The sequence below is a fragment of the Manis pentadactyla genome, assembly GCF_030020395.1.
Source record: "Manis pentadactyla isolate mManPen7 chromosome 15 unlocalized genomic scaffold, mManPen7.hap1 SUPER_15_unloc_1, whole genome shotgun sequence".
In the NCBI taxonomy this organism is placed as follows: domain Eukaryota; kingdom Metazoa; phylum Chordata; class Mammalia; order Pholidota; family Manidae; genus Manis; species Manis pentadactyla.
The window spans coordinates 2,626,792-2,645,046 of NW_026644588.1; the positions used below are offsets into that span (position 1 = coordinate 2,626,792).

Here is an 18,255-nt window from a genome sequence, read left to right on the forward strand (position 1 = left end):
TCTGAGCACATTACATGAAAAGCCAGATAGCAGAAACTGCTACTGATTTTGTAAACTTATTTTGTATCTGCTCACTCTATGGATTATGGTTTCAAAGTATGTAATGAAATTAGTTTGTTAATATTACAGTCTCAGCAATATTTTTGAACTCTCCCCTTCATGGTTGTAGGTGAGCCATCCGTACAATAGGTGGGGTGACCAGGGTCTGTCAGGGGAGCAGCACGAGCCCTTGTCCCTTGGGGCACAGTCACACTCGGGACAGGCTATGGGCACTTATTGGACAGCAGTATGTGGAACACGACAGATGGTTCCTAATTTCAAGGACTGTACATTCTGGAAAACCAAAAAATAAAGTTAAATAAATACAAAATTATATTGTTGTAAATAGTAACTGGCATCAGGTGTATGTCCTCCAGGTAAAGCCATCTCTACAGAGGATGAAGTGTCTCCCTTTGCAGGAGAAGAAAGGGAACGGATCCTTTTCCAATGCTGATTAAGTAAGAAGGCTGCTGACGTTACCACCAGCACAGGCCCCTTTGTCTCCAGGCCTCCCTGAAGCCCTCTCCATGCTTTTTGATAAAGATGCCCTACGAACTACATGGAACGTGTCTCTGAAAACCACCTTTCTGTTACAGATTGGATTTGGGACACTGGCCAATGTCACCCTCTTTTTCTACAATGTTGCCCCAGTCTTGCGTGGCCACAGGCAGAGACCCACACATGTGGTTCTCACCAACATGGCCTTGGCCAATCTCTTGCTTCTTCTCTCCTCTGGGATTCCCCACACAATGGCAGCTTTTCTTTTGAGCAACCCCCTGTCCAGTCTTGGGTGTAAAGTTGTATGTTATACACAGAGAGTGGCTCGCAGCTCCACCCTGTGTTACACCTGTGTCCTGAGCACCTACCAGTTCTTCACACTCATCCCTGGGAGAGCAGAGCGGATGACACTCAGGAGAGCCCCCAAGGTCCCTGGTCCTTCCTGTTGTGTCTGCTGGGTGTTTGCTGCCTTAACAAATATCCATATTCCCTTGAAAGTCACTAGTGCACAGAACACGGGTAATGATACTAACACACAGGGCAGGTGGTTTTGCTCATCTTCATTTCCCAAGACCACCGTTAGCGTCATGTCATCATGTCCAGATGCCGTGTTTATTGGCCTCATGGTCTGGGCCAGCGGCTCCATGGTGGGTCTCCTACGCAGACATCACCAGAGGGTGCAGCATATTCTCACCCCCAAGGGCCCCCACAGGTGCCCCCCAGAGACCAGAGCCACCCACACCATCCTGATGCTGGTGGTCACCTTCGTCATCTTCTACATGATGAATTTGGTTTTTACTTTTTACATCACTGTCATTTTAGACCTTCAGCTCTGGTTGATACAGACATGTAATATTTTGGCTTTGTGTTTCCCCACTGTCAGCCCCTTCCTGCTGATCCTTAGGGATCCTAGAACTCCCAGGCTTTGCTCTTAAATTGTTAGAAATCATTCTTGAAATATTAAATACATAGATGTCAGCTTCTATATCATCCCTAATATTATACTTAGTAATCATTTACCAGTTAACTGCTTTTATAATTTGTTCTTGTTTGTGACTGTGCAGAATATCATATTCATGACTTAACCATTTCTAAGTGCATGTCTTTAGCATTAAATACACTTACAACATCTGTGAGCCTCAGCACTCTCTGTACCCAGGGCTTTTCATCATCCCCAACCAGCTGGGGCCCATTAAAGAATAAATCCCATTTCTTCTTGCTCTCAGTCGTCCCTCTGCTCTTTTAACTCTCTTGCGTGTGCCTGACCTGGTACTTCACATGACCAGATTCGTACAGTGTTTGTCCTTCTGTGTCTGCATTGTCTAAGTCAGCAGAATGTTTTCAACGTCACTCCAGTTTGTAGCACACACGAAACCTTGATTCACTTTTGTGGTTGAAACTGGAACCATTTTATTTATGTATATGACATTTTGTTTACACATTCATCTGTGCATGAACAGTTGTTTTGTTTCCACCTTTAGACTAGTGAAAATAACACCATTTTGAACACTGGTGTAGAAATATCTGGGAATTCACTGCTTTGAATTCTTTGGGACACATACCTGAGAGTGAAATTTCTTTGTCATGTGGTACTTCTATGCCTATCCATTTGGTAAATCACCAAACTGTTGTTGCAAAGCTCCTGCATCATTTCATATTCCCACCACCAATGCACAAAGGTGTCAGTTTTTCCACATTCTCTCCAAAACCCATTTTCTATGTTGGATTATAGCCAATCAAGCAGGTATGAAGTAGCATATACATGTGGTTTTCATTTACGTTTACCCAGTATGCAATGATGTTGAGCATATTTCTGTGCACGTGCTGGCAATTTGTATATTTTTGGAGAAACAGCTACTCATGCTCATGGCCCATTTTCATATTGGGGTGCTGTCATTCATTTATGAGGTGTTTAAAGATATATAATCTGTATATTGATCCCTGTGTGTATAAGATTCACAAATTCTTTCTCCATTCTGTAGTTTGTCATTAAGTTATGGTGTCTTGAGGACAATCCTTTAAGCACGGTGACTCTGTCACAGCAGAAGGGCACACTGAGCCAGCCAGTACAGGGAACATGACGGGACATCAGATTCCCACGGTGCCACTGTTAACAGGAGTCTCTTGATGCCCTCAAACGTTTATTATTCAACTTACACTGCTTTCGGTCAATGATGTTTACCTACGTTTCGCTGTGTGGCTGGAGTGAAAGCTACAATCACTCAGAACATCCGGAATGCAGCACAGCAGCCGTTCTGCTCCTCGACTTCTCCCACTGTTCTCCACTTCCTTTTGAACTCATTGAGTTAACTGCTGCAGGGTTCTCCCCCTGTAAATATATCATCTCTGCATCTTTTAATAGACTCATTACTGTTCCTAGTTATAATCATCATTCTCCAGGAGAAGGAAATATGTGGAGGAAATATGTGGTAAAATGACATCTCCTCATGATAAATGATTGTTCAGAGAAGACAAGGGCGTTCCCAAAGTGCATGTGGAGTTAGATACTACTGTGTATAGTGTTGTGGCAGAGTCCATCCATTCAAATTAGTATCTTTCCTTAACATTCTCAAACTATTTCAAATAATAACAGGAAGGAATGATTCCACATTCATTTTGAGACCAGTATTATTGCAACACCTTAACCTAACAAAGACACTACACAAAAGAAAATTAAAGACCAATATCCATAGGAATGTACACGCAGAAAATATCAAGAAAAATATTAGCATACTAAATTCAAAAGGACACTAAAAGGATCATTGCACACAGCCAGGTAGGATTTACATAAGGGATGCAAGGATGGCTCAATATCTGCAAATCCATGAATGTGATACACCTCATTAACAGAAGACAGGATAAATATCACATGATCATCTCAACAGATACAGAAAAGGCTTTTGACAAATTCAACATTCACCCATAAAAGCTGTCACCAAAGAGGGTACCAAGGAAACGTAGCTCAACATACTAAGGCCCACACGTGACAAACTCTCCACTCAGCACAGTGAGTGGTGAGAAGCTGAGCCACAACAGGATGCCCACTGCACAACTGTCACTCAACATGATCCTGGAAATGCCAGCCACAGCACTCAGACAAGAAAGAGAAATCAAAGACATGCAAATTGGTATGGGGAAGTAAAATCATCACTATTTGCAGATGACATGCTATAATTAGAAAACTAAAACTCCACCAAAAAAACTTAATTAAAATTAAGAAATGAATTCAGTAAAGGTGCAGGATACAATATCGCTACATGTTTCTGCATACTAAAATGTTGCATTTCTATATAATAATAATGAACTGGGAGAAATAATTATGGAAAAATACCATTTACAATTTCAATACAAGGGAAAATTTTTTTAGAATTGGTGGAGGGATTAAAGATTATAGAATGAGAGGTGAGACAGAAACCTCCTCCCAAAACCATATATAATATGAAGATATAAGAAATCCATCAAATCCTGAAAGAGCAATGGGAGGGAAGGCTGTGGCAGGCTGTCTACACCTGGGGATGCCAGCAGGACTCAAGGAAAAGGGTAACGTACCATAGCCATGATCCAGAGAGACAAAATCCCTTCCCCCACTGCAGCTCAATGGAGGGAGGAAGAGAAGCAGAGTAGGGAGAGGGTGGAGGCCTAGGACTGCTGAACAATCCACCCTGGAGATCACCTCTGGGAGCACAAACCTACACTACATGGTGCTCTGGAGATTAGTGGGGTTTGAAAGCTAAGACAGGCAGAATACTTGGAGAGACTGAGATTCCAGCTGCTTGTGGAAAACAGGTTCCATATCCAGCCACTCTGGGACTAAAGAAAGGCAGGCAGTCTTAGAGACTTCCTAATAGTGAGACGGCTGCAAAAGGGACAAGGTTGCACTGAACTTCCTGCTCAGGAGAAAGAACAGGTGGAGAAAATTTTCCAGACACAGCAGGTTGGGAACATTCAGGAACCTCAGGTGCTCCATTCCCTCACTAACTATGCAGCTCTGATGCCACCAACCATGATACACATCCTGCCTCACCTTCCTCCTGGCCAGCATCGGCTTACAAACTGACTGCCCCAACTATTGTGCCAGGCCAGCCAGAGGGTGACACCACTTATGGCAACAACAATTGCAAAGCACAGATGCTTCCACTTGCACGCTTGACCCACTGGCCCTGGCAGTGGAGGCGGCACTGCAGCCAGGAAGCAGGAAGGACCACTTTCTTCCCAACAGGCACCAGCGCCACTCACCTGAGACCCCCGTCACCACTCCACAGGCTGAGCATCGGCAGAGAGTAGAGCTTCGGGGCAGTAGAGGGCGCCACCTACAAAGTTGAAATGTCAAAGGAACCTGGTTCAAACCAAAATCAATCCCACAAACAGCAGAAAGAGGTCTTAGTGAAACTGAATTCATCAATCTTCCTGAAATGGATTTCAAAATAAAAATCATAAACATGCTCATGGAGCTACAGAAAAATATTCAAGAATTCAGGGAGGAATTCAGGAATCAGATACAAACATTTAAGAATACTGTATGTGAAATGAAACATACAATGAAGGGATTTAAAAGCATATTAGATGAAGTAGAGGAGACAGTAAATGAACCAGAAATCAGAGAACAGAAATACAAAGAAGCTGAGGCACCGAGAAAAATAGAATCTCTAGGAATGAAAGAATATTGAGAGAGCTGTGTGAACAAAACAAATGGAACAATATTTGCAGTATACGGTTAGCAGAAGTAGAAGAGAAAGGAAAAGGGATAGAAAGTGTCTGTGAGAAGGTAACTGTAGAGAATTTCCCAATATGGCGAAGGAGATAGTCTCTCCAGCCATGGATAAAAAACAGATCTCCCAACACAAGGTACACAAGGAGGACAACACCAAGACATAACAATAATTAAAAGGGCAAAGATCAAGGATAACGACAGAGTATTAAAAGCAGCCAGATACCCCGAAAATGAACTAAGATACGATATGAAAAAGAACTTCCAACATCAGCACTCTCTGGAAGACTCATGACAGAAGATGATCAGCAAAAAAAAAAACCCCAACAACGATCCACGCACTGCTACAGCTGTAGATGCACTCATCCCACCAGCTCCTGGACTTGCCATGGGAATGAGGAAGGAGATATCTAAGCTGGCCTGTGCATACAGTAAAACAACAAATTTGACTGGATCTATACTGTTGGAACTCAAACAAGAATTAGGAGAAGTGCAAATTGTAGCGCTCCAAAGTCTTACAACTACAGACTATTTACTGTTAAAAGAACATATGGCATGTGAACAGTCCCCAGGAATGGGTTGTTTTAATTTGTCTGATTTCTCTCAGACTGTTCAAGTTCAGTTGGACAATATCCACCATATCACAGGAAAGTTTTCACAAATGCCTAAGGTGCCTAACTGGTTTTCTTGGTTTCACTGGAGATGGCTGGTAATTACAGGTATGCTTTGGTTATGTAACTATATTCCTATTATGTTAATGTGTGTGCACAATTTAATTAGTAGTTTAAAACCTATCCATGCTGAAGTTACTCTACAAGAAGATATGTCAAAGAAATAATCAATCTTCCCAGGTTTTCTTCTGCCTGCTACTTCTATAGCTTTTCTTCTTCCTTCCTAATTACAACCCTTAAATAGAATTCGTGCCTCATATCAAATTTACCGAGTATCATAATTCTCCCAAGTGGTAAAAATACCTCAAGACAAATGCTGGGCATAGAAGCCACAGGGCATAAATATGCAAAGAAGTAAAAAGCTAACCTTTTCAAACAATAAGGCTTCTCTCTCACTTACCAACTTTACATTTCCCTGTATGGCCCCGGAAGATGGCTGGTTAGCCAGAGACGGGTAAGATTCCTCAAGGGAGGAACAACCTAAGACAGGCACAGTCGCAGGGGAGCCATCAGGTGAGAAATTGGGGATCAACAGAGGTGAGGCTTAGAACCTCACCCCACCGTTCTGAGAGAAATCTTCTGCATACGTGGATGTTTACTGCCCTCGTCTAGCTCGGATTCACACATAGTCTACAGGCACACACCTGATCATCTACATTTGCTCTCTTACAACACTAAACTCTGTTTTCTACCTTTATCTCGTATCTACCTACCACTTCAGCATTTTATTAAAAATAATAATAATAGAGAAATGTGGTATCCACATATAAATCAAGTTTAAAAATCAAATGAGTATTCATATTTGAACTGACTGTTTATAGTTCATAATGCATGAACAAAACCAAAAGCTTCTGTGATGACTGCCCTTGTACTGTTCACCATGTAACTTATTCACTATGTAAGAATTTGTTCTCCATGTAAGAATTTGTTCGTTATGCATCAGAAGATTGGAGACTGACGAAAATTAGGCTTGGGGTGGATTAATGATTGTGCATTGAGTATTGACCCCCCTATACAGAAATTTATTGTTGTTAACAACTATTTGATCAATAAATATGAGAGATGCCCTCACAAAAAAAAAAAGTTTATATATATATATATAAACACACTTCCAATTGTAAAATAAATAAGCAACCGGGATGTAATGTATAGCATAAGGAATATAGTCAAAATATTGTAACAACTTGGTATGGTGATAGCTGGTACCTAGAATTATCATGTATATAAATGTTGAATCACTGTGTTGTACACCTGAAACTAATGTAATGTAATACTGTGTGTCAATTACCCTTCAATAAAAAAAAATAAAATAATAAAAAAAATAAAAAGCAGCCAGAGAGAGAAACAAGATCACCTAAAAAGGAAAACCCATCAGATTATCATCAGACTTCTCAGCAGAAACCTTACAGGCCAGAAGGGCGTGGCATGATATATTTAATGCAATTAAGCAGAAGGGACTTGAACCAAGAATAGTCTACCTGGCAAGATTATCATTTAAATTTGAAAGAGGGATTAAACAATTTCCAGATAAGCAAAAGCTGGGAGAATTTACCTCCTGCAAACTGTATTTTATGGGGACTGCTATAGATGCAAGTGTTTCTAAGGCTAACTACCTATCACTAGAAGAAAAAACCATAGTAAAGAAAAGTAGAACATAATTACTCAGCAGATGCAAAATCAAATCAACCACCTCCAATGTCAGTCAAAGGATTGACAAAGAGTACAAATATGATACATGGTATATAAGAATGGAGGAGAAAGACAAAGAAGGGGGAAAAAAGAACCTTTGGAATGTGTTTGTAATAGCATACTAAGGGAATTAAATTAGACTGTCAGATACTAAGGAAGTTACCCTTGAACCTTTGGTAACCACGAATCTGAAGCCTGCAAGGGCAATTGGTAAATACCCATTGATAATCCCATTAAATGCAAATGGTTCAAATGCACCAATGAAAAGACTTATAGTCACTGAATGGATAAAAAAAAAGAAGAAGACCTGTCTATATGCTGCCTACAAGAGACTTCAAAACCCCAAAGACATACACAGACTAAAAGTGAAGGGATGGAAAAAGATATTTCATGCAACAAATAGGGAGAAAAAAGCAGGAGCTGCAGTATTTGAATCAGACAAAATAGACTTTAAAACAAAGAAAGTAACAAGAGGCAAAGAAGGACATTACAGTAATAAAGTTGTCAGTCCAACACGAGGATATAACTATTATAAATATCTCTGCACCCAACACAGGAGCACCTACGTATGTGAAACAAATACTAACAGAATTAAAGGGGGAAATAGAAAACAATGCACTCATTTTAGTAGACTTCATCACACCATTCAGTCCAAAGGACAGATCAACCAGACAGAAAATAAGTAAGGACACAGAGGCACTGAACAACACACCAGAACAGATGGACCTAACAGACATCTACAGAACTCCCCACCCAAAAGCAGCAGGATACACATTCTTGTCAAGTGCACATAGAACATTTTCAAGAATAGATCATATACGAGACCACAAAAAAGAGCCTCAGTAAATTCAAAGAGATTGAAATTGTACCAACCAGTTTCTAATTCCACATAGGTATGAAACTAGAAATAAATTACGCAAAAAAAGCACCAAAGCCCACAAACACACGGAGGCTTAACAACATGCTCCTATATAATCAATGCATCAATGACCAAATAAAAACAGAGATGAAGCAATACATGGAGAAAAATGACAACAGTAACCCAACACTGCAGAATCTGTGGGATGCAGCAAATGCCGTGCTCAGAGGGAAGTATATTGCAGTACAGGCCTCCCTCAGGAAGAATAATAATCCCATAAGAACAGTCTAAATCCACAATTAATTAAAATAGAAATAGAAGAACAAATGAGGCACAAAGTCAGTAGAAGAAGGGACATAATAAAGATTAGAACAGAAATAAATAATACTGAGAAGAGTAAAACAATAGAAAGAATCAATGAAAGCAGTAGCTTGTTTTTTGAGAAAGTAAACAAATAAACCCCTAGCCAGACTTATCAAGAAAAAAAGAGAGTCTACACACATAAACAGAATAATAAACAAGAAAAGAAAAATCAGTACAGACACCACAGAAATACAAAGAATTATTCGAGAATACTATGAAAAATTATATAGTAACAAATTGGATAACCTATAAGAAATGGACAATTTTCTAGAAAAACACAACCTTCCAAGGCTGCCCAAGAAGAAACAGAAAATCTGAAGAGTCCAATTATCATCAACAAAATAGAACTGGTAATCAAAAATCCACCTACGAACAAAACACCTTGACCACTTCACTGATGAATTTTATCAAACACTTAGTGAAGACCGAATACCCATCTTCCTTGAGGTTTTCCAAAACGTAGAGGAGGAGGAAATACATCCAAACTCATTCTAGGAGGCCAGCATCACTCTAATACCAAAACCAGGCAAGACACAACAAAAAAAGAAAATTACAGACCTATATCTCTGATGAACATAAATGCAAAAATACTCAACAAAATATTAGCAAATCAAATTCAAAAATACATCAAAAAGATCATCCATGATCAAGTAGGATTTATTCCAGGGATGCAAGGATAGTACAACATTCAAAAATCTATTAGCATCGTACATCAAATCAACAAAAGGAGGGACAAAAAACACATGATTGTCTCCATAGATGCTGTAAAAGCATTTGACAAAATTCAACATCCATTCATGATAAAAACTTTCCACAAAATGGGTATAGAGGGCAAGTACCTTCACATAATAAAGGCCACATATGACAAACCACAGCCAACATGATACTTAAAAGCAAGAAGCTGAATTTTTTCCTGTAAGATCGGGAACAAGACAAGGCTGCCCACTCTTCCCACTTTTGTTCAGTGTAGTTCTGGAGGTCCTCACCACGGCACTCAGACAACACAAAGAAATAAAAGGTATCTAGATTGTTCAGGAAGAAGTTAAACTTTCACTGTTTGCAGAAGACATGATATTGTATGTAGAAAACCCTAGAGAATTCACCCCAAAACTACTAGAACGAGTAACTGAATTCAGCAAAGTTGCAGAATACAAAATTAATATACAGAAATCTGTTGCATTCCTGTATACTAACAATAAACCAGCAGAAAGAGAAGTCAAGAAAACAATTCCATTAACAATTGCATCAGAAGGAATAAATGCCTAGGATTCAACCTAACCAAGGAAGTGAAAGACAGATACCTGAAACGTACAAAACACTCATGAGAGAAATTAAAGAAGATACCAATAAATGGAAATAAATATTATTAAACACTATGTGGGATGCCTAAAATGGAAAAATATTACATCAACTATACTCCCATTAAAAAAACAGAAAATGTCTATTTTAAGGAATGAATATTAAATAGTTGCAAAAATTATAAATATTCAAACTGACCTAAAATAATGAGAATGACACATCACTGTAAATAACTAGTCCTAAAGGTAGACAAAAACCATAAATACATACTCAAGCCATAACAAAAGACAGGAAAAATAATCCCTCACTGAAAAGCATGTTGGAAACCCCTGGGCAGGGAGCGCTTGTCCCAGGCCTGGGGACACTGGGCTCTCAGATGAGGCAGGGGGTGGCCCGAGAGGCCCCACCGGGTACACAGAAGGGCAGGCAGCAAACTTCCCAGTCACGTGGGAACATTCTAGGCTCAGGAACCACGTGGTCCCTGTGACACTCACCCAGTGCTGCCTTCCTGGGTGCAAGCAGCCGGACGACAATGGGGAAACCAGTGAGGCTGTGTTCCAATAAAACTTTATTTACAAACACAAACAGGCAGCCCTCAGGTCAGGGATTGCTGACCCCTGAGCTGGGGGTTTAAGTGTCTGGTTGGGGTTTCCCTTCAGCGTGGTAAAGGCATGTGCCCCCACTGACAGCATGGCTGGGGTGTGGGTGCGCAGTGGCTGGGAAGGATGGCGGCACGGGACTAGCCGGGGTGACAGGGCTTTTATGCAGAGAGCAGGGGTGTGCAGGAGGAAGCGTTTGTTTTAGGGGAACCCAGAGGGCAGGCGCGGCTGGCTGGCAGGGCTGTGTCTGTAGCGCGAGTGGGGGGTCCTTTGTGAGAACAGTGACAGGCAGGCGGGTCTGAACGCCTGCGGGCGCACGCAGAGGGGTCGGCAGCTACGGGCACTGCCAGGTCCCGGGACAAGGTCGCATGCCCAGCATGTATTAAGCGGCATCTAGAGCAGGCGGGTGACGTTCCTGTGGACCAGGTGAGCGTGTGTAAGGAGGTGTGCGCGTCAGGGAGAGGCTTGGGACTTATTTACCAAACCTCTTTTTATACAGGTTTCTTAAATACATATTTTTATTGGAGTTGATACACAGTATTACACTGATTTAAGTACACGACATGGTGATCTTACTGCTTTCCATGTAATTCAGTCCTCACCACAGCTAATGAGGTTACCGTCCGTCAGCATAGGAAGATGTTACAGAATCCCCGGCTGCGTTCTCTATGCTGCACTTCCATCCCCGTGACTGATTTATATCATGACTGAGGCTTTCTGCCCCTGTATCGCCTCTACCTGTGTTGCCCCCAACCCAGCCCCTCCCCCACCGTAACCACCGGTCGCCTCTCAGCGTCTATGACTCACCTGCTGTTCTGTTCATTTGGTTTTGTTTTGTTTTCAGAGAAAACGCATTTAAGTGAAACCAAACTTATAGGCGGACCTGCCCATTATTGGGAAAACAGGTGAGGACCAGATTCTAACCCAGCGAGTAGTATGTTACAAAATACTTCTGAGTAGGTTTCATTAATTTCCTGATCAAAGTAAGAGGCCCTTGTACACACGTGAGTAAATGTGTTTGAAACGAGCCATGTCCGTGTCCTGGGGATTGAACTGTTGCTAAGTATTTGCTGGGACAGTCTCTGCCCTGATTCGAAAACTGCATTCATCACAAAACACACCCCTCCTGTTCTAATTCAAAATGAAAATAAAAGAGGGGCCATACTCATAAAAAGAAAAACATTCTCAGGATAGTATGTTCTCTCCTTTTGAAATGGTTAAGTGCAGTTCCCAGGACATTTCATAGGACAGGACTGCCTTCCCTCTGGTGGGATTGGGGCGCAGAGCAGTGAGGGGAGCAGGAGGGGGACCACGGCCACTGGACCCGGGTGGGAATCTCAGTCTCAAACTGTTAAGGAGCGAGGGCCGAGGACCCCAACCTCCTGGGAAGACCCCAGATCATATGCTGATGATCAGCGAGCACGCCCTGTGGATCTCGTTTGGGACAAGGACAGAGCCCGGAGGGGAAGCCCAGGACACAGTGAGGGGGGCCCCTGTGCACTGCGTGTCTGCCACCCGGTTACCACTTCCACCCTGACCGGATGCCCCCACGGGAACAGGAAACTTTCTCTCTGCTGAGCTGCTCACAGAGACTTTTCAGTAATTGCCGGCACTTGTCTCTAATCGCCTGCCAGGCTGGAGGGTGATGGCACTGGGGTGGGATTCGCTGCTCGCTGGAGACGCCCTGAGCCTCCGAGCAGACAGTGTCACCAGGACTAGCCAGGACGTGGTAATGCGCCCCCGTGGGGACGTCAGGTCCGGGAGCCCTGCCTATAAGTACGGCCCCACCTGAGTGACGTCCCTGCAGAAGCTGAGGAGCAGAGCCTGCAGGTAGGTGCCTCCCCACGATCAGGGAGCCAGCAGGGAGGGGTCTCCCCAGGAAGGACACAGGGCCTGCCTGAGGGTCCCAGGATAGTACAGGCCCCCCTGCCAGGTGCTCTGCTGCCCTTCTGTCCTAAATGGGCAGGAGGTTGCTGGACACACATTTGCCTGTTTCAAAGCCCATTTGGGGGGGATGCAGCATATCAGGGATTTCTACCCAGGTGTCTGTGGGGTTCTTCTGTGTGTTGTGTTGTGCGTAAGTGTTGCTCAAAAATCATCTCTGGAACTGAACGGGGAATCGGCTCCTGTGCTTCCTGGACCTGAGGGACAGGCGAGAATGAAGAGTTATAGTGAGATGAGATCTGGTTTATTTTGAAAATGGTGTGAATGTTGGAAATAAGCCATGTACAATGCTTTTTATATAATGAGAAAAAGGAGTTAGACCCATACCCTCTGTGATGACTAATTTCACTGTAGCTGGAAATATGGTGGAATGTGCCCTGGGCCAAGCACATCTGTCTGAATGTCTGTCCCCCCAACATGAATATGTTGCAGTCACAACCCCAGAGATGACAGGAGGCTAATGGGGCAAACAGTGCTCATAGGACAGACACAATGGCCTTCAGTGTGTTTTAGCGGAAGCACAGCTGTGTCCTTGGGAAAGTGGGTGGAAATAGAGTCTCCCCATTTTCTCCAGAACAGTTTGCACCCACTCACCCAAGGACACAGGGAGTGACCTGCACACGCTATTCCCCGGGCCTGTGGGTGGAGGCGGCCCCTGGGCAGCAGGCCCTGGGTGTGGGGTCCTGGAATTGCACAGGCCACCATCTGTGGGGGCCCCTGGCTCTGGCTATGCTGGGGCCCATGTGATGGTGGGGTGGCGCTCAGGGTCTGTGTGGGGCACACATGTCCGTGTGCCTTCTGCCCGGACATCTGGCTTAAGTGAGGCCCTGCGTGTGGGCGATGTGTGCTCACGATATGTGTCCCTTCAGGGTGACCACATCCCTGCCCTGGGGAACCTCAGCCCAGAGGAAGGCGGCTGGGCCACCTGGAGACGGGCAGAGGGGTGGATACCTTCTCGGGGAGTCAGGGGCCCCGCGGGGTGCCTGGGTTATGCAGAAACAGGGCTGGGAGTCAGCTCTGCTCCCACAGAGAAGCCGACCATCCACCCTGGCATCATGGAACTGCTCAGGCCACTGCAGTAAAGAGAGTCTGAGAAATGCCAATTCCCAGGAGTCTGTCCAGCAGGGGCTAATCGGGGGAAGGCGGGGAGGCAGCGCTGGGGCCGTCAGGGCAGGTAAGGACGCTCAGCAAACAGGGAACCCAGGCTCACACACCGTGGATGGTAGTACTTTGAGCCAACTTCTCACTAAGATTAACAGAAGGAAATGTAAGTATTCTACTTTAACTCATTCTTCCCTTCTAACGCCCTGCTTCCTCTATGTAGACCCGTCTCTGACCCACGGCATCTTCCTGCCTCCAAAGGGCTTCCTGCACCGTCCTGGGTGGCAGGCCCAGGGCACCAAACCCCGTTTTTCTTTGAGCCTTTACTTCTCCTTCGCTTCTGTTGGATAATGTCACAGGGCCCAGGGACCACGTCGGTGGGATTTTTCTCTCTACACTAATATTTTCCTCCACTCCCCTCTGCTCGCATGGTGTCTGCGGAGAAACTGGGTGAAATCTTTCTTAGATCCTGTGCAGGAAAGGTGGTTCTTTTTCTCTTAAATTTTAAAGAATTGTTTTAATCTATGATGTTCCACATGTTCCAATGTTATGTGTTGGGGGAGTTGAGAGGGTTTTGTTCTGTTTTGGTTTCTGTTTTCTTTGCATTTCTCCTGCTTGGTGTCTGCCGAGCGTCCCCCAGCTGGGCTTCAGTGCTGACATTGCTGGGAGGGATCATCTATCGCTATGGTTTTATATATTTCTGCTGTTCCTTCTCTGCCAATCCAATTATGCCGACTTACCCCTCGGGTGGTCATCCCACAGTCCAAGGATATTCCGACCTGTGTTTTCTCCCATCTCTCTTCTGTTTGCTTTTCAGTTTGGGAGTTTCTGTCAACGTGTCCTCACGCTCCACGGTACGTGCCTCAGCCACCTTCAGCCCAGTCACTGGCCCCATCAAGGGCACTGTGGTTTCTCTTACAGCATTTTGTTTTCTCCATCATTTTGTCATAGTTCTTAGCCTTCCCTTCCTCTGCTCAGTTGTCCAGCCCTTCTCGCGTGCTCTCCGCTTCACCCTTCAGAGCTCATGGCATGTCAATTACAGTTACTGACTTCCCTCCACATCTGGGCCGGATGTGTTCTCCATCTTCCAAGTCGTTGTTGCTGTGCCTTGTAGTCCGCCGTGTCATTGTGCTCATGGTGGACGTGCTTTGGGGGGTCAAGGAACTGTTGTAATCGTCCTTCTGGGTGAGTGGGAGGTGTGGGGAGAGGGCACCATCTGCCCTGCTAGGATGAGGCCTCGGTGACTGCGGAGCCTGTGCCGCTGGGCTGTGAACTGCACCGGCACCTCTCAGCCTTGCCAGGACAGGATGGCTACAGGGGCTGGACTCAGGTATCCCCTTCCCCATGGCAGGGGGCTCAGATAACACCCCAGGGGGTTAGGCCCCAGGCAGGAGTGTCCTGAGGGAAGGCCTTGTTGAGAAGGACTCAGTGCTCTCCTGTTTTTCAAAATGGTCTTTCACCCCCTGTGCCAAAAGCACAAGGGGGAACTTCTCTGATATTTACAGAGAGAATGTGGCCAAGCTCCTGGAGGTAAATCTCAGAAAACTGGAGATCCCTATATCACTTTGTTGCTTGGAGTTTCTACATCTCAGACTTTCCACACTGAACCTCCAGCATTCTGTGCATTTAGGGTGGTTCTCCTGTCTCCACCATTATTCCGACAGTGGTCTCCACTCAGGAGCTCTGTTCCGGGAAGCCCTGACGGCTCGTGTTCTCCTCCTTGTCTCCGATCTCTGAGGCCGTGGTATCCTCAGGGTCCACACTGCCCCTGCAGATTCAAGAATTTTCAGTTTTGGTTGTTTAAGTTGTTAGGATGGAGTGCTGACTCCCAAGCGCTTAACAGGAATATAATAAGAGATCAGGGACCACTACTGAATGCTTAAATCAATTGTGTATCCACTAACCCTTATGCATTGTCTTCAAATCTGTAAAAATATTAGTTGGATAATCTTATAATCTGAACAACATATCTGGACTCTCCATTTCATGTTTTTAGCAAAGATTCCCCTCTAGTAGTCAGGATGACCATGAATTCCCATGGATACAGTGTCTGTTACCTTTACCTCCTGTCACATATTAACACACTCAGTACATGTTATTGAGCACCTATTACACTGAACAATACAGGGCTAGCTGTGCTGGTGAACAACAGGCATGCTTCCTCATTTCAAGGACTGTACATTCGGGATGGGAGTCACAAAATAAAAAGCAATAAATACAAAATAATAAGAGTGTAAAAACAAAACTGGCATCAGGTGTATGTCCTCCAGGTAAAGCCATCTCTACAGAGTACGAAGTGTCTCCCTTTGCAGGAGAAGAAAGGGAACGGATCCTTTCCAATGCTGGTTACGTAAGAAGGCTGCTGACGTTACCACCAGCACAGCCCCCTTTGTCTCCAGGCCTCCCTGAAGCCCTCTCCATGCCTTTTCAGGGACATGTTCTAAGAACATCTGCGGAAGTGACTCTGAAAACCACCTTTCTGTTACAGATTGGATTTGGAACGCTGGCCAATGTCACCCTCTTTTTCCATAATGTCTCCCCAGTCTTGCGTGCCCACAAGCAGAGACCCACACACGTGGTTCTCACCCACATGGCCTTGGCCAACCTCTTGGTTCTTCTCTCTTCTGGGATTCCCCACATGATGGCAGCTTTCCTTTTGAGCAACCCCCTGTCCAGTCTTGGGTGTAAAGTTGTATATTATACACACAGAGTGGCTCGCAGCTCCACCCTGTGCTGCACCTGTGTCCTGAGCACCTGCCAGTTCTTCACACTCATCCCTGGGAGTGTGGATTGGATGACGCTCAGGAGTGCCCCCAAGGTCACTGGTCCTTCCTGCTGTGTCTGCTGGGTGTTCGGTTTCTTACTGAATATCTATATTCCTGTGAGTGTTACTGGTGCCCAGAACACAGGAAATGATACTGATCCACAGGGCAGGTGGTTCTGCTCATCCTCGAGTCCCAGGGCAGGTGTTGGCATCTTGTGGTCCTGTCCCGATGCCATATTTATTGGCCTCATGGCCTGGACCAGCAGCTCCATGGTGGGTCTCCTTCGCAGACATCACCAGAGGGTGCAGCATATTCACACCCCCAGGGGCCCCCACAGCTGCCCCCCAGAGACCAGAGCCGCCCACACCATCCTGATGCTGGTGGTCACCTTCGTTGTCTTCTACACGACGAATTTTATTTTTATTTTTTATATCACTGTCCTTTCAGATCTGCATCTGTGGTTGATATACACATGTAATATTTTGGCTTTGTGTTTCCCCACTGTCAGCCCCTTCATGCTGATCCTTAGGGATCCTAGAACTCCCAGGTTTTGCTCTTAAATTGTTAGAAATCACTGTTTAGAGAGTAAAGAGATAGAAGTCAGCTTCTGTACCATCCATGATTATATATATACTAATCATTTACCTGTTAACCATTTTTATAATTTTGTCATGTTTAAAGTATACATAACCTCATAGTCATGACTTAACCATCTCTGAGTGCACATCATTGGCATTAAACACATTCCCTATGCCTGGAACCATCACCGCTGTCCATACCCAAGGGTTCTCATCATCCCCAAGCAACTGTGGACCCATTAAAACAATACCTCCCATTTCCTCTCTTTCTCAGATGCCCCTAAACTCTGTGTGTCTCTAGTTCTTGCCGGTTCTAGGTACCCCGTGTCAGTGGAATCATACAGCACTTGTCCTTCTGTGTCTTATCTCAGTAAGCGATAGTTTTCAAGGTCATTCCATGTTGCAGCATGTATCTAGATTTTGGCCCTAATCTATTCCATGACATTTTGTTTATCCATTCATCTGCACATGAGCACTTGGGTTGTTTCCACCTTCGACTATTGAAGATAGCCCTGCACTGAACATTGATGTACATACATCTGTCAAGTCCCTGCCTTGAATTCTTGTAGATATATACCTAGAGGGTGAAATTTCCATGTCAGATGGCACTTCTATGTTTAACCACTTGAGAAGTCAGCAAACTTTTCCAAAGCTGCAGCATCATTTCACATTCCCACCAGCAATGCACAAGGGGGTCAGTTTCTCCGCATCCTCTCCAACACTTATTTTCCATTTCCAGCCCAGCAGGCATGAAGAAGTATCTCATTGTGGTTTGATTTGCATTTCCCTGGTGATTAGTGATGTGGCGCATCTTTTCATGTGTCTGTTGGACAACTGTATGTCTTTTCGGGAAAATGTCTCTTCAGGTCCTCTGCCCATTTTTAAAATTGTATTGTTTGTTTTTTGGTGTTGTTGAGTTGTACAAGTTCTTCGTATATGTTTGTTATTAGTCTCTTCTCAGATGAGTCATTTGCAAATACCTCTCCCTCTCAATAGTTGCCTTTTCACTTTTTGATGGTTTTCTTGAAGCTTTCAAGTTTGATGTAGTCCCAGTTGCTGATTTTTGCCTTCGCTGTTTTTGCTGTCAGTGTCACATCCAAAAAATCACTGCAAGGACCAAGGTCAAGGAGCTTCTACCATGT

The 18,255-nt window shown here is 44.3% G+C and overlaps 2 protein-coding genes across 2 annotated transcripts; both read left to right on the forward strand.

Annotated features, from left to right (window-relative positions):
* Window positions 1–385: 385 nt before the first annotated feature.
* Window positions 386–1,696, forward strand: LOC118932712 (vomeronasal type-1 receptor 4-like). Its single transcript, XM_036926418.2, has one exon. The coding sequence runs from the start codon at window positions 567–569 to the stop codon at window positions 1,470–1,472; it is 906 nt and encodes a 301-aa protein (XP_036782313.2). The 5' UTR covers window positions 386–566; the 3' UTR covers window positions 1,473–1,696.
* A 14,493-nt stretch (window positions 1,697–16,189) lies between these two features.
* LOC118932682 (vomeronasal type-1 receptor 4-like) lies at window positions 16,190–17,747 on the forward strand. The gene has a single exon (XM_036926346.2). The coding sequence runs from the start codon at window positions 16,190–16,192 to the stop codon at window positions 17,093–17,095; it is 906 nt and encodes a 301-aa protein (XP_036782241.2). The 3' UTR covers window positions 17,096–17,747.
* Window positions 17,748–18,255: the final 508 nt, after the last annotated feature.